The sequence below is a fragment of the Amblyomma americanum genome, chromosome 1 (genome assembly GCF_052857255.1).
Source record: "Amblyomma americanum isolate KBUSLIRL-KWMA chromosome 1, ASM5285725v1, whole genome shotgun sequence".
NCBI classification, from domain to species: domain Eukaryota; kingdom Metazoa; phylum Arthropoda; class Arachnida; order Ixodida; family Ixodidae; genus Amblyomma; species Amblyomma americanum.
In genome coordinates this window covers 473708556-473732377 of record NC_135497.1, presented here as the reverse complement: position 1 = coordinate 473732377, position 23822 = coordinate 473708556, and the positions used below count along the sequence as shown (strand labels likewise).

Genomic DNA, 23822 nt, shown 5'->3' with positions numbered 1-23822 from the left:
AAATTTTTTGAGCAATTTAAAAATAATTTTATGATTGCTCTCATCAAATGTCACTGTTTTATGTGCAGAACATTATTTTCTGATATATATTTTTCTTGAAACCTGCAAAGCTAAGAAAATATGGCAGAAGGCTAGTTCAACATTCATTGTTCTTGCAGGGTGAAGTCATTCTTGTAATTCTTTTTGTTTTGCAAAGCTCAAATTCTTGTTTTGAATTTTTGAGACTCAGAGTTTGTTGACATATTAAAGTGAGAAGACAATTTCATACAAGAAGTTTAAAATTCATAACTGAAAAAAAAACGGTTGTCTAGACCTGCGCTGCGGTCCTAGGAGTGCAACGAAACAAGTGGTCCAGAAAACATAAAACTGTTGGGTACAAGTATGCTCCGTAAGGCATGTATCTAGGCAGAAAACCTTAACAGAGAAAATTGCCCGTTTCATGAATGTTTTATCACTATTCACAGCCGCTGAGGTTCATGAAACAATTTTTTTACAGTACTTCCCAGTCGATTTCAAGAATTAAATTTGGGGACAGCAGAGTCATTCCACGCGAAAGGAGATGCACCAAATTCTTGGTATTTTAGATTTTGCTGAGAAAATGCATGGAAGACCAGTCCCAACAGAAGTGCAGAGACCTTCTTTCAAAGAAAAAAAAATTTTCTCCGTATATCATGCTCCAAAGTGTAAGACATCACCTTCATCTGGGCATTTTGAAAGAATTATTGTTCAGCAACCGGTCCTTGTAGGTAAAGTTTATCTCCACATGTAGTCTGGTATTGAGATGCCCTGTCATGCCTCAAAAAATAAACTGTGGATGATGCCATTTTGGTTTAAAATGGAAGTGCTTAACAAGAGAAAAATTTCAAGATTTCTGCATTTTTTAAACTAAACTAGGAGTCTAAATTTAAGCAAACTTTTTTGGAGTTTTGCCTGAAAGCTTGATCTAGCACTGTGAATTAAACTTGAACCTTGCGTTGTTCTGTAATTTAATAAAAAGTACATAGATTTCTGCGAAACCGGCCACACTGAGGGCCAGAAAACGCTATGTGGGCAACGGTGCTAGACAAAAAAATTAGCCAAATGGTCAACCCATTTAGTTTCGCATATTAAAAAACTAGAAAAATATTTTTTGTTGGCAAGAAATAAATTTTTATTAAGGAGTTCCAGCGATGTGGTGTCAGCACCTGTTATGGTCCGTCCAGTAAAACGCTGCTTTTATTTCTGGCCTTGCTAAACTCTAGCAATTGCCACTAGCATTGGACATATTGTGAGAAGATGGCGCAACGGAGCCCATGTCAGTGTATTCATTTATTCTTAACGAATATGTTTGGGCAGAATACTCATGGTATACAGGGTGTGCCATGTTATTCCCTATAGATATGACTTAAACGCAGGATTTAAAAAGCCAATCTGAAACTGTTAGATGTATATGCATTTATTATTTACATTGCACTTGACTGAGGCATCAGCCTCACCGATTATTCAACTTTCAAAGCTGTGGTGTACAGCAAATGCAATGTTTAATAAACCATTTGTATTGAATTAAATCGGACACCTTGTATATGCACAAAATATGAAGGGAGACTGCATACTACAGCAAAAAAAATGGTTATAACATCATGTGGCCTGAATTTGGAACAGCTGGGGATAAGAGTTCATGGAGAATACCTAAATAATCTGTGATTCGCTGATGACATTGCCTTGCTGAGTCACTCACGAGATGAATTGCAAAGCATGATCAATGGTTTAGACAGGCAGAGCCGTACGGTGGGTCTAAAAATTAACATGCAGAAAGCCAAAGTAATGTTCAGTAGCCTAGCAAGGGAACAGCAGTTCACAATTGGAAGCGAGATGCTGGAAGTGGTAAGGGAATATGTCTACTTAGGGCAGGCAGAGACTGTTGATCCGGATCATGAGAGGGATATAACTAGAAGGATAAGAAGGGTGGAGCGTATATGGCAGGTTCTCTCAGATCATGAATAGCAGTTTACCAATATCCCTCAACAGAAAAGTGTACAACAGCTGTATCTTGCCGGTACTCGCCTATGGGGCAGAAACGTAGAGGCTAACGAAAAGGGTTCAGCTTAAGTTAATGACAACACAGCGAGCCATGGAAAGAAAAATGTTAGGTGTAACGTTATGAGACCGGAAGCGGGCAGAGTGGGTAAGGGAACAAACACGGGTTAATGGCATCCTAGTCGAAATTAAGAGGAAGAAATGGGCTTGGGCAGGGCATGTAATGCGAAGGCAAAACAACCATTGGTCCTTAGGGGCAACGGAGCGGATTCCAGGACAAGGCAACAGTAGCAGGGGACGGCAGAAAGTTAAGTGGGCGGATGAGATTAGGAAGTTTACTGGGATACGGTGGCTGCAGCTGGCAAAGGACAGGGTTAATGGGAGAGACATGGGAGAGGCCTTTGCCCTGCAGTGGGCGCAGCCATGCTGATGATGATAATGATGAAGATAGATGGCGTGCTCATATATTTTTGTTGGCATTCTTGGCGATATAAAAGCCTCAGTTGCCTTCCTTTCAGCTTTACCTCTTGCCTTTGCAAAGAACACTGTGTTTTCAAGGGCAGGGCAGCAGCCATGTTTCTTGCATTTACTACAGTGCACTGCCAAATGGGCATACTCCCACACGGTAGTCGAATCTCGGCCTGTATTCCAATTTGTGTCTCTTTTGAAAATGTTCCTTTCAGCGACACCTAATAGGCCAAAATTCCAGAAGCAGATGTGCATCTACTTCAGCCATTTGGGGCACTCAGGTGTCACCGAATGGAATTTTGAAAAAAGACAATGCGCAAAACAAACAACACATGGGAAAGACGAAACAAGTGCAACTCTGCAACTGTGTATTCACTTGGAAAGCGAGTGCCTAGATGAGCAAAAAGGCAAGACCAGGCTTCAACAAGCTGGCTATCCTACTCTGCTCAGTTGTCAAAGTGTTACTGAAAAAGGTTAAGAAAAGAAAAGTGTAATAACAGTGCAAGAAACGATGTTGCCAAACAGAAAACTAAGCCTGTGATAATTCTTTATATTCATTAGATGGCACACAATCTGAAACATGTTGAGGCAAAGTTTAAATTTCGTGTAGTTTTTCCACCCCCAAGAAGCCGTTCTCCTTGTGTGGCAAAATGGATTCAAACAAACCGAAAAAAGCAGAATGCCAGAAAAAGCATGTGACGCCGTTTGTGAAATGTGCAGTGGGCGTAGTTTATCAGATCCCGTTGACGTGAGAGAAATCTTACATTGACCAAACGGGCTGATGTATTAATGATAGCCTTGCTGACCATAATCAAGCATTAAAGAACGGCACAGGTTCTTTCTTACCACATTACTGTAAAGCCTACAGGGAAATAGAAGAAAAAATGCCAGGCGAAGCTGAAGGAAACAAATCCTAAGCAGGGGCAAAGATACTACAGCCCGTGAACTTATAGAGGCGTTCCACATCAACAAAGCGGAAGAGATTATGTAAGCACGCCCTCGCTTACAATTGACAGAAAAGAAAGTGTCTAAAAAGACACTTTCTAAAAAGATATGTGCTGAGACACATTTTTTTCTATAGCCATTTGTTACCTTTTTGTTTCTACTTGTGCGCATGTGTAGGTCCCTCTCTGCTCTTGCCTTTTATGCGTTGCATATTGCAATCACTCAGTTCAGCCCTTGGGCGCGACCGGGCAGCCACCAAACCACGTGACGTGACGTCACGACAGCCGGAGGAAAAGCTGGGCCCCAACTCGCGCGGTCGCGCGCGGCCGCAGCCACCACCTGACTCCCGCTCCTCCCGCTAGGGGCGCTGCGCCGGCGCGTGACGTCCCAATCCCAGAGGTCCAGAGGCAGGCTCGCGAAACGGAAAGGAGGGTCGTGGAGACTAATCGGGTAATTAGGCTATTGAGTCGACGACTAAGATACGAGGTGATGGAGGTCAACAGGGAAGTGTACGAGGTTAGGCCCCACCCTTTTGCACAGGATGGCATCCACTACGTTGGTGCCACTGGCAAGAAGGTGGGTAGTAGGATAGGTCGCCAGGCAACAGCTTTTTTGGGGGGACCCAGAGCTCTGAAGGAACCAGTGTAGAGAAGGAAGAATTAAGATCAAACGGACAATGGAACCATAGGGGAAGAAAGAGACGCAAGCGCCAGGGCCAAGTTAATTCAGATATAGGTTTCATTAACATGCAAGGTGGCAGGAATAGACTGAAATGGGAGGAAATAGAAAAACAGTTAAGACAGGAGGAATTAATGGTATATGGTTTAGCGGAAACACATCTTAGAGACATGGAGGAACCACCCTGTAACCCAGACTACGCATGGGAATATTGCAATAGAACAGAGGGCAGCGGAAAGGGAGGTGGAATTGGGGCATTCATTCATAAAAGTATGAATTTTCAAAGGGTTAGACTGGGATGCAGGGAACATTTATGGCTAAAAGGAACAGTGGCAGGCAAGCAAACACTCCTTGGCTTTGTATACCTGTGGACAGGGGTTAATGCCAAAGAGGAAAACAGGAAAATGTTAGAATGTATTGCAAGCGACATTGATGAGCTAGGAGGACTGGGCGAGATAATTATATTAGGCGACATGAATGCACACATAGAAGACCTGGATGGGTACACGGATTCGACAGGAAGCATGCTGCAGGACATGTGTGACAGGCATAATTTAGTTGTATGCAACAGCACCGAGAAGTGTGAAGGGCTCATAACATGGGAGGCGGGGAGTCTGCACTCGACGATAGATTATGCACTAATGTCACAGAGGATGTATAACAGATTAGGGGTAATGAGCATAGATGAAGATGGTTCCAGAAGTCTAGGTAGTGACCACGAGCGTATCAAGTTGAGCTTCAGAAGAAAAAGCAATGTAGGACTGAATCAAGATAAACAATCAGGGGGAAATTTTTACTCAGAAAAGCAATTGGAAGTAGCAGCCAAACAAATCGAGAAAGTAATTTTTGAGGATAGTGAAACAGAATGGACTTATACCAGATTAACTCGATTACTGGAGCTAGAGCTAGCTAAGGTGGGAGTAAAGCTAAAAGGGAAAAGATGCAAACCCAAGAGTTGGTGGGATGAGGAGGTCAAGAGGGCAATAGAAAAGCGCAAGGAAGCATCCAGGGAACACAGATATTCCAAGAAGAGGGGGGAACCAAAACCCGAAGTAGACAGAAAATGGGATACCTTCATAAAGTGTAGAAGGGACGCATCCTATTTGATTAATGAGAAAATTAGAAGAAAGGGTGCCCAATGGATGTCAAAAGTAAATAAAAAGGATAGAAAAGCAGCCCAAAAATTCTGGAAACATCTAAATGCAATAAGATATAAAACTAGGCTAGAACAATGGTTTATTGTTACAGATGAGGGTATTCGACTAGAAGGGGATGAAGCATAAAACACATAGGAACAAGGATGACGGAAAAATTTTCAGCAAAGCACGTGGTACATAATTTATCGAAGGAGGATAGACCGGTTACAGCAATAGCTTCACTTGAGCAAGGAGAGTGGGAAAGGGCAGAGAAGAAGGTTCCTAGTGGCACATCAACAGGACCAGATGGTATCCCGATTATGTTGATAAAGAAGTTAGGACCAAAATCCAAGCAAACATTAATACAGGTAGTGAACAAAATGATAGTGGATGAGAAAGTCCCCGATGAATGGCGATTAAGTAGAATGAACATGATATATAAGGGAAAGGGGGACAAAGCAGACGTAAGTAACTATCGCCCCATAACAGTGACGTCTGTGGTTTACAGGGTGGTGATGCAAATTATAAAGGATAGACTGCAGGCTTGGGTGGAGAACGAGGGGGTGCTAGGGGAACTACAGAATGGGTTCCGGAAACAAAGGAGGTTGGAGGACAATCTATTTTCATTGACACAGTGTATAGAAATTGCGGAAAAGGAACATAGGCCCTTATTGCTAGCATTTCTGGATATTAGGGGAGCCTATGACAACGTTACTCAGGAGCATTTGTGGGACATATTGGGCACATTGGATGTGGAAAATGGAGTAATTAATCTTTTAAAAGATATATATAGAGGTAACAGAGTGCTCATAAAATGGGAAAAAAATGTATCAGGGCCTGTAGAGATACAGCGGGGGCTTAGACAAGGATGTCCTCTGTCCCCTTTGTTGTTCATGTTGTACCTGCAAGGTTTGGAGGCCAAGCTAGAGGGGAGCGGACTAGGTTTCAACCTATCTTTTTTCAAGCAAGGGGAATTGATTAAACAGACATTACCGGGACTAATATATGTGGACGATATAGTGATAATGGCTGACAACAAGGAAGACCTGCAGAAGTTTTTAGACATATGCAGTACAGAGGGAGATAGATTAGGCTTCAAGTATAGTAAGGAAAAATCTGCAGTCATGACATTTAATGAAGAGGGCGGCGAGCATAGAATACAGGAGTTCGTGCTAAAGGTAGTGAATGAGTACAAGTATCTTGGGGTGTGGATAAATAACAGTGTTGAGTATCTGACAGAGCATGAAAAATATGTAATGAATAAAGCTAGTAGGAATGCAGCTGTCATGAAAAATAGGGCACTGTGGAATTACAATAGGTATGAGGTGGTAAGAGGGATCTGGAAAGGGGTGATGGTCCCTAGCCTGACCTTCGGGAATGCGGTCCTGTGTATGAGGCCAGATGTTCAAGCAAGGCTGGAAATTAGGCAACGGGGAGTAGGGAGGTTAGCTTTGGGAGCACATGGCAATACACCAAATCAGGGGGTACAGGGTGATATGGAATGGGCGTCTTTCGAGAGCAGAGAGGCTAGCAGTAAGATAGCATTTGAGGAACGATTGAGAAGGATGGAGGAAAAGCGGTGGGCTAGGAAAGTTTTCAGATACCTGTATATAAAGAATGTTGACACGAAATGGAGAAAGCGAACTAGAAAATTGACAAGCAAATATCTGGACAGCAGTAAGGGGGCAAATCAGCAATTATCGGTTAAGAAAAAGGTTAAAGGAACAGAGAGAGCTTTGTGGAAAACAGGGATGCTGACGAAATCGGCACTAGAAACATACCGGACCTTTAAACAGGAAATTGTCAAAGAAAATATCTATGATAATTGTAGGGGAAGTTCTTTGTTGTTTGAGGCCAGGACTGGAGTTTTGCGGACTAAGAAGTATAGAGTCAGGTACCAGGAGATAGACACTTTGTGCATTGCGTGCGGAGAGGAGGAGGAAACGGCTGAACACTTGATACTTTTCTGTAAAGGGCTTCACCCTACAGTGGAAGGCAGCGGGGCTGACTTACCCAAGGCATTGGGGTTTAGGGATAGTGAAGGGAAAGTGGATTTTAAGAGGTTAGAAGTAACCAAGCGAAGGTTATCTGATTGGTGGCTAAAAGCAAGACAGGAGTAAAATTTCACAAGACATGGCTAGGTGGCTTGAGCCACCGCCCGATGTAAAGGGTTCAGCCGTATCCATCCATCCATCCATCCATCCATCCATCCATCCATCCATCCATCCATCCATCCATCCATCCATCCATCCATCCATCCATCCATCCATCCATCCATCCATCCATCCATCCATCCATCCATCCATCCATCCATCCACGTCACGGAGGAAAAGCTGGGCCCCAACTGGCGCGGTCGCCTGCGGCTGCAGCCACCATCTGACTCCCGCTCCTTCCGCTAGGGGCGCTGCGCTATGATTGACGTCACGGCATATGTATAAAAGAGCTGCGCTCCTTCGCCGAGACAGTCTTATACCCCTGTCACACGGGCATTTCGAGGGCCCTCGAACCGATTGTCTATCGACTCAAAGGTGATCGAGCACTGCTACACGGGCAGTTTCAATGGCGATCGAGTCGATAGCCTATTGAGTCAACGGAGCAGCACGGAAATCCATCGAGATATGCAACGCATTCTTGGCTTAACCAAGCTAAGCCTGGCCATTTTTTTGTCTATATATTCACTTGCTTCAATAGGTCAATAAACAGTTGCACTTGTTTCGTCTGTCCTCCCCCAGCGTTGTCTGTTTTGCGCGTCTGTTTTCAAAACCATGCACCAACTAAGCCCTACAGACAGTATTACCAAATGGGATGTTTTTGAATGAGCCGCAAGTTTGAATAAAGGGCCTTGTTGATGGCCGTGAGGCGCATTGTGTTTGCTTATGTCTTTTTTTATTAACTCTTTCAGCTTTTAATCTTTTGCTCAAACTTGGGTACACATTGGCAAGCTTACGAGAGGAGGTCTAAAACTTGTGGCCGTTAGTTGATGGAACGAAAGACAAAGGTTGTACCAAAAGAATCTATTCATTCAAACATCTCTCAACATATTTGCCATTGATGTCACTGTGTTTCTTGTTGTGACAGATTTAGTTTTCCTAATATGCTTTGAAATTATTCCCTTATACCTTTGCAATTCACTGTACTGAGTGGCAGTGGTCTCATTTCTGGAAATAAACAGTGATCCTAGATGAATCTTCATTCACAAAATGCTGTTGGAATTCAACAAATCAATAGTAGGACCTGAGCTGATAGTGAAAATGGTACAGTATCCTTGTTCATTTTTGTTCTTTCAAGAATGTCACCATTGTCTTTGCACCATCTCCATATTTTTCTCATATTTATAGTCAGTATGTGCATTTGGAAAAGCACCATGAAGCAGTTATGTCTCTAAAACGACATAGGAACGCCACTCTAAGCTTGACAAGACAGAACATTCATGCAGCGAAATGTATTGCCAAAGTCCACAAAAATTTGGAGCTCCTCGCATAAATGGCACCAAAAACAGCCTTACTCGTTACCTGCCTGCAACTTTCTTGACATGAGAAACATAATGCAGGTAAAGCATGGAACACACTCGCTTCCTCTCTTCATTGCTCTTCAAATGCTGTGTGTGTGTAGTTCTCATTTCTCCTCCTTCCTTTCTTACTTTTTCACTGTTTTTTTTACAGGACTATACCCACCAAATCTTTGCTTGCGTGTTTTCTTGTTTGAAACGATGCGTTAGACATTAGTATATATGGATCACCCCATACACATCAGTCGCTAAATAATTTACAATCGAATTTCCTCTTGATGCTGTTTTGATTCCAGCAGCTAAGGGATGGTTGTGATATCAAAGGTCAGTGGACGCCACATGCGGCATAAAATAAACTGCAATATAACTGCTCCTTCTTTGTTTTCATTAACTGCAATGCTAAAACCAGCCTGTCTCAAGAGTGAGAATGACTACAAGTGAAGAAGCAGTGACCTATACTGACCTTTGATGTCATAGCCATTGTCCGGCTGTCGAAACCGAAACAGCATGCGAAAATAAATTGAATTTTAAATCACACAGCAGGCCTAGCTAAATACCATGTGGTGATCCATGTATTCTAATATCTTATGCTTCACTACAGAGAAGACAAGATGTAACTAAAATTAGGTGTCATTTTCGAAAGTGAGTGACAGTATGACATTTACTTTGGCCTCCCTTTATTCTTGTTTAACCATGTTCACAATACATCAACCTTTTCATGCAATTCAGATTATAGTAACTGCATGAAGCTTATCTATGTAATAAAGTACACTACTTGTGCAATGTATGAAGGAGCTCTGACTGGCACCTACAAAATCTGCCAACTTTCTTCTTCTGTCATGAGCATGTTTGCAATTCGTAACGGTTGGAGAAAGCTTAGCTAGCAGCACAAGCGGCCATCTCAGCAAAAATGAAGCAATTAATGACCTCACTGACACCATGCCTGACCTCATCTTTTCTTTAAATGCATATAATTTCATACATGTAGAATTTTAAGGGAAATTAGCACAGCTCAAAACGGGGCAAAGCCTTTGCAAGTTTGTTCAGTGTTACACTATGTGATGCAGCGATGGCGTAGAGGTAGAACATCCGCCTCGCGTGCAAGAGGACCGGGGTTCAAATCCTGGTGCCGCGCAATTCTCCACCGGGTTAAAAAAAAAAATCCGCGTGTCGATGGAATTGCATAACCAGGCCTGGAGTGCGGCCTGATCTCGGTGACCAAAACCGACAACGCACTCCCTCACCAGAGCAGGATTTGGCCACCCTGGTGTAGTACTTGGCCACAACCTTCTATGATCAAACCAATTAACCCTCGGCCCTCAGTCCCCAGCGGCTGCAGAGCAACTGACCACGGCGGCGGTCAGACCTGTGACGCAGCGGAGGGTGCTAAGAATCTCTGGCTCCGGACAGGCCGCCATTGGAATCTGAACCTGGCAACGTTTAACGCTAGAACTTTAGCTAGTGAGGCTAGCCTAGCAGTGCTGTTTGAGGAACTAGCGGGAATTAAATGGGATGTGATAGGGCTTAGCGAAGTTAGGAGGACAGGTGAGGCGTATACAGTACTAAAGGACGGACACATACTGTGCTATCGCGGGTTAGAGGATAGACGAGAACTAGGTGTGGGTTTCCTCATTAATAAGGATATAGGTGGCAACGTAGAGGAGCCCTACAGTATTAACGAGAGGGTAGCAGCTATAGTAATTAGGCTGATTAGGAGGTACAAGCTGAAAGTGGTGCAGGCCTACGCACCCACATCCAGCCATGATGACCAGACCGTTGAAAGCTTCTATGAGGATGTAGAATCAGCAATGAATAAAGTAAAATCGCAGTACACTGTACTGATGGGCGACTTCAATGCGAAGGTGGGCAAGAAGCAGGCAGACGACCACGCGGTAGGTGACTATGGGATAGGCTCTAGAAATAGCAGGGGAGAGGTATTATTCGAATTCGCGGAAAGAAATAATTTACGGAACATGAATATCTTCTTCCGCAAACGAGAAAACAGGAAATGGACCTGGAAGAGCCCCAATGGTGAGATTAAAAATGAAATCGACTTCATACTATGCGCTAAACCTGGCATCATTCAGGATGTGGCCGTCCTCGGAAGGGTGCGTTGCAGCGACCACAGAATGGTAAGGTCTAGAATTAGCTTAGACTTGAAGAGGGAACGGAAGAAGCTAGCGAAGAAGAAGACCATTAACGAGTTAGCCGTAAAGGATATTCCACAATATATCACATTCACGCTATCAATCAGGTGATAGAGAAATGCGCAGAATATAACCAACCTCTATATATAGCTTTCATTGATTACGAGAAAGCAATCGACTCAGTGGAAACCTCAGCAGTCATACAGGCATTGCGTAATCAGGGGGTAGAAGAGCCTTATGTCAAAATACTGGAAGATATATATAGCAACTGCACAGCTACTATAGTCCTCCATAAAGTCAGCAATAAAATTCCAATAGGAAAGGGCGTCAGGCAAGGAGACACGATCTCGCCAATGCTTCACCGCATGTTTGCAGGAGGTATTTCGAGGCCTGAATTGGGAACAGTTGGGAATAAGAATAAATGGAGAATACCTAAAGAATCTGCGATTTGCTGATGACATTGCCTTGCTGATTCACTCAGGAGGTGAACTGCAAATCATGATCAACGAGTTAGACAGGCAGAGCGGATCGATGGGTCTAAAAATTAACATGCAGAACACCAAGGTAATGTTCAACAGCCTAGCGAGGCATCAACAGTTCACAATTGGCAGCGAGACCCTAGAAATTGTGCCGGAATACGTCTACTTAGGGCAGGTAGTGGCAGCTTATCCGGATCATGAGAGGAAGATAACTAGAAGGATAAGAATGGGGTGGAGAGCATATGCAAATTCTCGCAGATCATGAGTGGCAGTTTACCAATTTCCCTCAAGAGGAAAGTGTACAACAGCATGATCTTACCGGTACTCATCTACGGGGCAGAAACGTGGAGGCTAACGAAAAGAGTTCAGCTTAAGTTAAGGACAACGCAGCGAGCCATGGAAAGAAAAATGATAGGTGTAACGTTAAGAGATCGGAAGCGGGCAGAGTGGGTGAGGGAACAAACACGGGTTAATGACATCCTAGTCGAAATCAAGAGAAAGAAATGTGCTTGGGCAGGGCATGTAATGCGAAGGCAGGATAACCGCTGGTCTTTAAGGGTAACGGAGTGGGTTCCAAGAGAAAGTAAGCGTAGCAGGGGGCGGCAGAAGGTTAGGTGGGCGGATGAGATTAAGAAGTTCGCAGGCAAAGGGTGGATGCAGCTGGCAAAGGATAGGGTTAATTAAAGAGACATGGGAGAGGCCTTTGCCCTGCAGTGGGTGTAGTAAGGCTGATGATGATGATGATGACACCATGTGTATGACCCTTTCAAATGTTGAGAACTGGAAGTGATTTCCTCACTAAATTCCCTTCAGATATAGTTTCATGCACCTACATTTTGAGCAATCTATCTCGAGTCAACATACACTATAACTGGGTGCAACACTAATGAGGTGTATATTTCAGTGTTTGCCGTTCAGAAACTTTGTACGCCACAGCTCTCTGGAATATGAAATTGCACATATGAAAGATCTGTTTTTAGATGGACGAGCTTATTATTAGTCATTATACAACCTCACTTACACAGCTTTAGACTCGATATCTAAAAGCAATCTTTGTACAATGTACAGTTAAGAGCAGGCTTTATTGCTCTCTCAGTGCATAGCAATCGTGAACCTCATGTTAAGTAAATTATTTAAGGAGAAATTGCACTTTTGAGAATAATTTTAAAGTGCCCTGAAAAACTTCAGCCCCCAAATGAATGCTGCATAACTACACACAATATAAGCTTCAGTTATGACTGGGCACAAATCAAACAAAACTTAAAAGGACACTGAGGATAAATTAAAGTTGACCTGCTAATCGACAGACTATGATATTCTAATGTCAAAGGAACTGCTGTCACCGAAAACTGAGCTTTAATAAGACGAAAAACACCAAAAGGTGAACTACAGGTGTTGTCATCACCAGCTGATTTTGCAAGTAAACTGCGTGCATGCGTAGGCACCAAATTTTGGGCATATCCAAAAAAAGCCAGAAAATACCAGGAGGTTCTTAAACATTTGCATGATTGAAGAAGATGAACATAGCCCAAGTTGTGGCAAATTTCTAATAAAAAAAGAGCATTACCTAGAATATTTACCTGTACCATTCACGGTACTTTGTTCTTCACAACTTCTTTCTGTTCCGCTCTAAGAAGAAAGTCCACAGGGTAAACTGTTCTGTGGTCGTGAAACGCAGCCATTGGCACATACACTGAATTAAGCTTTTCCAAACGGCACTCTTTTACGCCATGTATTCATGTAGCCTCTTACGCACTAAAAAAAAAAACTGGGACAGCACAGTTGTCCAAGCTAAATTACTCACCTTCATTAAACTTATCCCATACCATCCCTACGGCAGACATCGTTGCTTCACCGCCTCACTGGCGTCGATGCAAAGAATGAAAGCGAACAAAATACCCACCTTGAATTAAGCTTGTCCAAACGGCACTCTCATCGTCTGATAGTCGCCGCAAGCGGCAGTCATCGTTGCTGTCATCGAAAAGCACGAACACCCAGAGGCGGCAGGGCGCCGCCATTTGCAATTACCGGCGTCGCGTCTATTTTCCACACTTTGCCATGGGAACAGCTGCTCCGCGTGCGCATTGGCGTAGGCAACCATGACATTTACATAGTTGCCATGGCAACAGCTGCTCCGCGCGCGCGTTGGCGTGGGCAACATTCTTGTCTGCAGCGGCTAGCGGGGTGGCGCGCGCCCGCGCGTGTGCGTGCGTGCGTGCGTGTGTGTGTGTGTGTGTGTGTAGCGACGCGCCACGGGGCGCACCGGCAGTATATCATGCTTATTGTGTGCAGCGCTGCTTGCATACGCGCGATTAGCGTCGGTGTGGGCCGGCGCTGAGGCAGCTAAGGCCGCTGCTGCTTGGAAGGCTGCTACTGCTGTCTGCTGCGGCCGCTGCTGCTTGGAAGGCTGCTACTGCTGTCTGCCGCGGCCTGTAACCAGCGCACAGCTGCCCTCGCGTTGTTGGCGCTGAGGGCCTGCAGCGTCGTTTCTTCACGCGCTCGGCCGGCCGCGAGAGAGCCAGAATCGTAGTCACGAGCCCCTCTCCTTGGGGGCAGGCGGTGTCCGCGGCAGCGTGGCGGCCGCCACAGTAGGAGCAGCGTGGTTTGCCGCTGGTGTACGCGCTGGTGCCATGCGGGGCACCGCAGCGGGTACAGCGGGCAGCAGCAGCTCGGAAGGCCTATGTTGCGTGGCACAGGCTGGAACACTGCAGCGGGTGCGGGCGGCAGGGCCAGGCAGGAAAGCGCTTCCTGCATACGGAGAAGTGGGACGGTTGCGTTGACGCCGCAAATTGCAGATTCCGCGTGCTTCCCGATAAAGGCGCCGACAAGGAGCGCTCAGCTGAACAGAGCGCAGCCACGCCGGACAGGAGCCTGCTCTGGCTGGTTATGAGGGGCTGGCTCCTTAGCACGCCCGTACGGGGACGCAGCTCTTCGGTGATCTCTCACCCCTGCTGTCCGGTCCGCGGTCCGAAACAGCACCGTCCAGTGCATCTCGGTGGTGATAGGGACGGCAACAGCAGCTCTACGTCGCCACTGGTTACGGTTCATGGCCTGGCGCCAGGGGACCATGGCTGGCGGCCTGCGGTGAGCATGGCGGTGCAGGAGGGGCGTGGCTCTCCTAGCAACAGAGGACAAAAGCACGCTCGTCTGTGCTTGCGCCCGGCCCCGGCTTATTGCCTGGTGGCCATGGCGGGCATGGTGAAAAAAAAAAAACTCAAGACGGAGTGCACAGAGTTAACATTGAAGCCTAGTGGTAAAAAGTCAAAAGGAGAGTCGGTCCCTACCGTGATCACACCACATTATAGCGTGCGGTGATATCTATCAGCGCTGCGCGCGCACATGCGCACTAAACTGACTGTAGACAAGGGGTGGCCAAACAATGCAAATAGCCATAAAAATACATTGATTGATTTTATGGTGCTTAACGTCCCAAAGCGACTCAGGCTATGAGGGACGCCGTAGGGAAGGGCTCCGGAAATTTCGACCACCTGGGGTTCCTGAAAGGAGTATAGACACCTAATTTTGGTGGCATGTTCTCTTCTCTACAATGATGCGGAAGACATTACTACGCATGAATCACCATGTGATACTCTCTTACGACCGCTAACTAATTTATAATCGAATTTTTTCTGTCGTGCCTTTTCGGTTTCAACAGTCGAACGATGGCTTGGACGTCAAAGAGTGGCTTTGTGTCACTTGAGGCGTTGAATAACGTCCATACAATCATTGCTTCATCGTTTTAATTTACTGCAGCGCTGAAGCCAGCCTTCCTACAAAGCCGGAATGACAACGAATGTGGAAACAGCGATTATATGGACGTTTTTTCATGTCTCACGCGACCTGTAAGCCCACGTTGCCGCCACAGTCCTCATTCGGCTTTTGAAACCGAAACAGCACGACAAAGAAATGCGATTATAAATTATTTAGCCACCGTAGGAGAATACCAGGTGGTAATCCATGTATAATAATGCCTTACGCATCATTACAAACAAGAAAACACTAACCCAAAATTTAGTTGTCTGTATTCCTTTAACGTGCACTGACATCGCACAGTACATGGTCCTCAGCATTTCGCCTTCATCGAAATGCGACCGCCGCGGCCGAGATTGAACCCGACACAAAAAATAAACTGTTAGTGAAGGGCCTCAATATAAAGGGGGGATTGGCAATATTTTTGGTGCGAAAACACTATTCCAGGCGTAGCAACCCTGAACAAGAATCCTGTCGTCTTGTGCTCCGAACTAACCCGAGCTGATACGAGTTAGCTCGAGTAAGTTCAGAGGGCGTCGCGCCGGCTGCATCCAATCGGGGCAGGAAGCTCAGGTATAAGTTCGGATTAGCGTCACGCAAGCTGTAGCCAACTGGAGGCAGGTGGCAGCTAAATTAATGATTGGTCGCGAGAGGTTGCTCGGGAAGTACAACATGGGTGGCACAATCCCTGGCGGCGGCTGTGTTAGAAACAGACACGTGCATATGCCATTGCAGTGGCACACAGCTTAGCCGCGGCGCCACTGTGCTGGTAGTGGTATGGGTACTCGCCGCCATCTATGAAAATTAAGTAGAGAATGACAAATTCTGCATATATGGACATTAACCTACTAAAGATATCGAGTCATACCCGTATGACGGAGCTTAACTGTCCTCTACAATTGAAGAATGAACGCATGCTTTCGCACGCCTACTCGGTTTAACTACGTTAAACCCTTGCCACTTTTTTATTCCTTGCAACAAAGCTGGTGTTAACAGTGAATCCCACTCATGCAGCAATTGCTCTCTGTGCTTCTGCATTTCAACGCCTCATTCGTGAAGCAAGCACCTTGAATTTCGGCTGTGTTTAGAGGCACAAATGGGAGGGGGGGGGGCACAGATATTACACAGTCGCGAGCCGCACTTCTGCTGTATACCTATACCTCCTTGCTTTATATAGACGCCCGCGTGCCGGGTCACTCAGACGCGACATACCGACACCAAGACACTAGCCGGGACTGACTCAGAGAGCAAAAATCCGGGAGAGGGAACGGCGTCATGGGCACTTGGCTTTTGAAGGCTTTCCGCGTTACGTCACGCTCTGTCCAGATTTTTAGGGCGGAGGCCAGGTCAGGTGCCACAGCTACAGACATCGCTGCCTCAGCTGCTCTGCGCAGTCCAGCGGCGTCACGCACGGTGAGCTGGTTTGTTTCCAAGAGTTGAGTTGCTGTTAGCTACTCATGGGGTTAGCCTTGCAATTACACTGTCGGAAATTGCCCCACCGTAGCAACACTAAAATATTGATTGCAAGAGGTTTGGAACAAATCTGTGACCTAGCACAACTACACCGCCACGCACACTAACACCCAAAAGAGTCATCAATTGCTGCTGTCACCATTTAAGTTCAGATCAGTGTCCTGAAGGAATTTTAGAAGAAGGCGGGAAAGTAATGTCTTGAAGTGAACCGTTTGGCACTCCTGCCCTCTAGGGGGACCGGAGTATAGGACACACGTGTTGTAATCTGGAAAGCGCGTAAAATAATGATCCAGATCTCCGCGCACACCATATGATGTACGTATGCAGCGGTGCCGCTGCCAGACCAGTCATGCGTCCACGCTGGGGTGAGAGAAGAGCCCGTGCAAATGCGGTGCAGCAGATTGGCTTGAGGTCTCTTTATTTCATTGGTCACACACGGTTGAATGGGTGCGCACCATAGGAATGGGAGACGGTCGAGCCCAGTATTTTTTTAAGAATCTCGTTTCATCTAGAGGCACCTTTTTTTGGAGATCCGTAAGCAGGGCTTCATGATCGAGGCTGTCCGCCACCTCCTTGCCCAACCTATATGCGAAGGAGCCCACTGAAAACGCAGAAGAGAAGCCTCTGCTGTGTAGTTGCTGCAGCAAGTGCAGAGAACTAAGGGTCGTCGTTACAGAGGGAACCCACGCTCAAACCTATGAAGAACAGATCTTGAATCAGGATGACAGCAGGTTGACCCGGAAAAGACCTCACTTGCCGTTAGGCCGCATCAGTGACAACGATTTCAGCCATAGTAGAGGAAACGATCCGTGTAAGACGGGCAGATCAGGCAGTATTCAAAGATTGAATATATTAGAACGCTGCTGCGCTAGCTCCTCTGACCTTGTCCATGGAACCATCGGTGAAATTTGGAAATGGTGGTAAAATTCTCTTTCGAAATGCTCAAGAACGAACGAATGAACGAGTTTCGCCATAGAAGTACTCAGCTTAGAGCGAACGCGGGGAGTGGTGAAGGTATTGCCGAGAGTCTCAAATGACCAAGGAGGGTTTAACCTCTGCCTCCGTCTTCGAAAGTAAAGATCTAGGGCACTCAGAGTGCTAAGTGCCAAGTAAGTACGGGGCTTAGATTATTTGCAGCCGCATGGAGTACTCCAAGGGCTCTCTTTAGGCTCTTTCGGTGCAAAGCTTCTAGCCGATCATACAGAGGCAACAGGACTTCGTAGAGTCTGTTCATCAAGGATGGAAGATTTCCCCATTGCTGGCCTGCGATTCTGCGGATCACATTGGGGCGCGGCAGGAGACAATCGAGACCACTCCTCGTCGCCATAGGCGACGACAGTCACGAACAACGCCAGGAAAGCACCGTCATCATCATCACCAACCTGAATATACCCACTGCAAGGCAAAGGCCTCTCCCATGTCTCTCCAATTAACCCGGTCGCCAATAAACCGCATACGACTAAATTGGCGAATGCGAGCGGGACATCTTGGCAGCCTTACGCTGCCAAGATATGTGCGTAGCAGCGCGTAAGGTATGCCTCTGCCTGGGAACAGGATAAAGCCGGACTTTTGCGCTGATATAGCCAATCCCACATCTTGAGGATAACCTTTTACTGAAATAAGGGCCTGTCGAGCTATCAAGGTTATTCGCTTGTGTTGGTAGCTGGTAAACCAAATACAAATGTCATCTGCATACAATGACATGCGGAGTTTCCGGCGACTGTTCAAAACCTCGAGAAAACCGGTCACTGCTAGATTAAAGAGCGTGGGAGAAAGAACACTTCTTTGAGGCGCACCTCGCTCTACATTCCTTTGATTGCTTAAAGTGCTCCCTAACCGCACTCGTATCGAACTATCACAAATGTACTAAAGAATAAATCGGAAAAGATGGCCCTGTACACAGGTTGCAAACTATTTAGTGCAAAGCCTTGAAGGACGCTATGATAAGCTTTAGTGCCGTCAAGAAAAATAGTTAGTGCCGGAAGGGCGAAAGCCCTCTGATATTCAGTGTAGCTTACCAGGTCCAAGACGCTATCTTGCACACTTAAACCTGGGCGGAATCTGGTCATGCACGATGGAAGTGCCTTGCTTTCCTCTAGCCACCGTAGTAGAATGAATGGAAAGTTGGGCGAGTTGGTATGCGTTCATTTTGGGTGGAAACAACCGCGCGAAAGGGACGGAAGACAAAGAAGAAGGAAACCACACGGACGAGCGCTAGCCACCATATCAACCACGCAGGATGTGCGCGACACAGGACGATACGAGGCCAATGGCTCCTTCAAGGACTCTCCTTGTTCGGTGCGAGGCTTCTATCTCCGTGGCCGGGGTGGACTGCGGAGCGTGCGCTTCGCTGTCCGCTGTGGGGTGCATGAGCAACACCCCCTAGACTTTGGGAGAAGTAGAGCTCTTAGCCACGTTTCCCTCCACACTGCTGTTTTTTTTGTCTTACTCAGAGCCTGTGGACAGCGCGATACCACTGTTGTGGCCGCGGCTTCAGGAATGTGGTCCACTTGATAAAGTATACTGTGGGGCCAGTTGGTCAGACATACAGCATGAACGAAGAACGCAGCGTTGAGACAGCACACAGAGAAGGCGAAGACAGCACGGGCGCTTCCCGCTGGATGCACGAACTGGGGCGGCCCGACGGTGGCGGCTCTCTCGTGGTGATTCGTGTGTGCCGTCATTGCTGTAGCACGTAGCGGGAGAGCCGTCACGCGCAGCGTCTCCATCACTGCCTCCAGAGTTAAGGCAGCGCATTGTACTGCGAGATGCACGCACTCAATCCACTTCCCCAACAACGAAGACGGCACGAGAGGCGCGTCGCGGCGTGTGCTCAGCGAAGTCCACCTAGGGCCAGCGCAGGCTTACGCAGCCTGCGGCCGCTTCTTTAGGGCTCCATGGCTGGGGCCCCCACGGAGCTGGTGCCCGAGGACCTGGCCCAGCGTCTGCGTGGCATCCTGGCGAGAGATGCTGGCCCAACACAACGTTCCGAAGGGCACAGCTAGGCCAGGCCGAAATCGGAGGAAAGTGAAAGAACACGCACCACTCGGAGAAAGTCCAGTCTTAGGCCTCAAGTTGATTGCAACGCCCTGTATTTTTGAATATTGGGAGCGAGTTCCACCACTGTAGCGAACGGTGCTAGCGTTGACCTTGTGTGAGAGACAGGACAACGTCACTCCTCTTTACTGCGGCAGCAGTGGGCGTTCAGCAGAATATCAGTGGTTGTTGTTGTTTACCTCAGTAAACATGGCCCGTATACATAGGCGGGTGGATTGGCTAAGGTATGGTGGTGAATTTCAAGGAAAATCGTGCAATATTTGCTCAGAAAAAAAATTAAAATATACCAGTCACGTTCTTCTCTTCATCTTCCACTGTTACCTGCATTGCACATTTTGATCATGTTGCCGTCACAGCTTTGGCCAATGCAGGTGTCGAATTATATTCTCTGAGAAAAAGAAGAGAAAGGTAGCGCTTGACTATGCCTGTGATTCAGTGGTTGTGATTAACAAATAAAATCATTCACCGATGCGAAGCTCTCCTTTCCTTTTCAAGCTCGCTTTGCCACAGAGCAGAAAAAGGATCGAAGTTTCTTCCCGTCATTTATTCTATTTCATATCGATCCAGCGGCAAATGTACCTCAAAGCAGGCCTTCTAGCCAATGGCATCGACCGATTGCCTTGACCTCGCGGTTAATCGCATTTCATGGAGACACCTGCCAGCCCCTAGCGATTTCACGCTTGAGGATTAACCGCAACGTTACGACAGGCAGTCGACGCCATTGGCTGGAGGGCTTCCTTTGAGAGGCATTCGCCGCTCCGTTCTTGAGTTACATCCTATCATGTTTTTCTCTAAAAAATGCAGCTTTCACGAAGATGATGATCAGATGGCTACCCCCTCTTTATCGTGTTGACACCGTGTTGGTGCCCCAGCCGAAAAAAAAAACGTAGTAAGTTACAGTAAGAGGAGAAACAGAAAGATCCCCGACACATCCGCGCACGCACACTGCTGGAGGGTGCCGCCCACTAAGAGCGGTGGCGCCGTGAAGGGTAGGGTCCTCATGGTCAGCAAAATTAGGGCTTGCATCCTAGCATGCTCACAGTTGCTTTTCGGCAGTGCAACGGGAGGCTACTGTTGGGAATAGCCGGTTCAGCCGTCGCTTGGTGGTAGCCACGAGCTCGGCCTTGGTAGAGCGACTTGGGCCCCCTCGTATGGCAGGGGAAAGGAGAAGCCGAGCGCCTGTGGCAAGGTGGCGCTGTCGACAGGTCGCCGGAGCAGCTTATCGCACACGAGCACCAGATGTTCGTCTTCAGCGGCGTTCCCGCTCATCCGGCCCAGAGCACCTGGGACGTCGGGAGAGGAGGACAGTAATAACTAGCACAAGCTGGCAGCTGTCAGTAGAGAACATCGCGTTAGCCAATGCGAATATTTTCTTTTAAATGTAAAAAAACAACTAAAGAATGCGGCAAGATGCTGCGCGAAAATGTTATGGCTGCATGAGCGCTGTACAATTAGAGAGAGAGGGTTCCTGCAATTCCTTGTACCAACCAGTTCCGACGGGCACAGAAAACCAGTGCGGTGTGTCTTCAAAATAACTGCGCCCGTCCCGCGCGCTTCTTTTCTATGTCCTGTATTTTGCGCAGTTTTTGTTTAAAGAATATCGCACAAACTAGCCCAGCATTGCACTGTTCTGGATTTTTCAAAATAAGGCATCCGAGCAAAAGAAAAGCGCCTGTCCAAAATTTCAAGGCTTTCTGATATTCGCGTACTATGGTCTACTGCGTAGTGCTGTGTGCTTGCTCTGCCTCGTACTATACAAAGACTGCTTTCGTACACAGCTTGTGCCAATTTTTATTATTCTCGTCAAAGCACTGGCTCCCAATAAACTTCTGCTTCGCCTGTTTCTTCAGGTTCAAGCGCAGAAAGTCTTTTCGGTGAGATTCTGACAGTTTCTCTTGAGTGTCAGCAGTCGCACTGCTGCAGGACTTCCTCTGCTTTATATCTGGGCTCTGTGTTTGCAAGTGATGGACTGCGGTTTGTCCGAGTTAAGTGCCCTTCCTGTTTCGCTACATAGCTAAGCTGCACTGTGGCTCCTAAGGCGTTCGGATTTAAGGGCTCGGAGCAAGGCAGCACATGTCAGACGATCGACAGGCCTCCTGCCGATAGAACTGCATCAATCGACTTCCAATGGGCGTACTTCGGGCTGGTCAAGCAGACGGGTTCTTTCAAGTTGCTGAAGTCAATTAAGAAGAGCTGGAGCGTGGCCAGCTGCGCCTGCACATGATATGCAGCCATTCAGGGCTGGGTTGGTGAAGATGGGGACTGAAAGTGGTCCTTGAAACGTCCAGCCGAATGCGGAATTTAAGGCCACTATGTTGCAGTTTCCCTGGTAACGATGCAGTTCACCAGTCAAGAATTTCCAGAGATTGTCGGCGCCAATCAGTAAGCTCATGCCTGGAACAGCCGGCATGTTCTGCTGCAATAGCTTGTCGGCAGCTTTCTGGCCTCGACTTTCAAGAACCTTGACGAAAAAGCTTTCAGGCGGGACCTGCGGAATCTCGTCGCACACAAACGGTACCTCGATGGCGTTGATTCTGTACACGGTGCAGTCGTACTGACTACGGAGGGGCACTTCAACGATACGCCGATGCTCCAGCACAGATCCTGTATGGCCAAACGTGTGCAGACGTAAGTTGGTGTGTATGACCTCCCTGAGGTTGAGTGTCCTTGAAACATCCTCTCTGATGAAAGTCCGCTGACTTCCTCCGTCCATGAGGCCTCGTATGTAAGCACAACGCTGGTCAGTGACAATCCAAAGTCGGAAAGTCTGCAGCAATACTTCCGTGTGCAAGCACAAATGCGAGCCCATATGCATTGCCGGGGGCAGTGGTGCAACAGGGAGGATGGGGGCCGGCTTCCGGTTTCGATCGCACATCGAAGCAATGTGCCTCCCGTTGCACCACTTGCAGGTCACAGTACGGGGGCACTGCTTGGCCAGGTGACCTCTCATCGTGCAGCGGAAGCAACGGCTGTCCCTCGCCAGTCTCTGCAGCTTTTGTTCTTTTGTCAGTGCGATGTCGCAGTCCTCCACAGCGTGCCACTGCGAGCCGCAGAAGAAGCAGCACATGTCTGTGGGTTTCGGGGGTGTGCCCAAAATTGAATATTCGTGCTCTAGAGATGGTGGTCTTGTTTGCATGCCTTGCATCTCGTATATGCGCCGCATGTCTCTGATGCCGCTTCTTTCCCTGCTTTCCACTTCTATACGAAGGTAGGTTAAGAAGTCCTGGACGTAACGGTCAGGAGCTAGAGCAGCGGGTGCAATAGGCACTACTGTCATTTCTTGGCCAGAGCCGACACATGTAGGCAGCGCTAGTGGTGTAGTCGGGGGGTTCGAAAGTGCAATTCGCCGATGGTAACCGATGATAATGTCTGCCGGCAAAGCTCTGTACAGAACATCGGCCGTCATCGCGGAATATGCCACTGAAGGCACGTTCAGAGCTTGAAGAGCTCCTATGTGGCGCTGGACGTGGTCAAAAAGGTTCCTGAGCCCGCGTACGTCTTGAGATGATTCCACTGATGGCGTCGACCTCAGTCTTGCCATATGCTCCTGGAAAATCGGAAGCAAGCCTCCATAGCGCCTTGTCAGAATGTCAATGGCGTTGTCGTAGCAGTCACCTGTCGCTTGAAATCCATCGATGCTCTCGGCTGCTGCACCAGTCAGGAGACTTTTGAGGTACTGGAACTTTTCCTCTTTCGTCAAAGCGTCGTTGTCATGAACTAGAACCTTGAACTTCTCCCAGAAGCTCGGCCACGTGCACAGTTCTCCGCTGAAAGGCTGAAGCTGTAGCGCAGGCAAATTGAGAGGAATTCGCTGCAGTGCTGTGCCTTCAGTATGGCCGCTGCGAACAGGCACTGCCGGCGAATCCGATGGAGGACACTTAGCATTCCGCAGCACGGCCTCCTGTGCTTTCAGCTGGCCCAGCATCTCCTTCGCTGCCTCCTCGTACTTCACAGAGGCTTCATACTCAGCGGCGAAGTCCTCTTCACTGATGTATGGCTCGTACTCGTTGTTGATCTTGACGAGTTCATCGTGATTGGACTCGAGCTTTTCGATCAGTTCAGTGATGGTCTTCCAGTCCGCAGTCTCCACAGCAGCCTTTGCTTCGCTTATGAGACGGGTGCCTTGCTCCCGCCGCGCTGTCCTCTCTTCCTTAAGCCTGTCCAT

General features: G+C 47.4%; 1 protein-coding gene across 1 annotated transcript; it reads right to left on the bottom strand.

Moving 5' to 3' along the window:
• Positions 1 to 20746: 20746 nt before the first annotated feature.
• Positions 20747 to 23822, bottom strand: LOC144126344 (uncharacterized). The gene is made up of 2 exons (XM_077660412.1): positions 22004 to 23822; positions 20747 to 20940 (listed from the first exon to the last, which is right to left on the bottom strand). The coding sequence occupies exons 1-2, from the start codon at positions 23820 to 23822 to the stop codon at positions 20747 to 20749; spliced, it is 2013 nt and encodes a 670-aa protein (XP_077516538.1).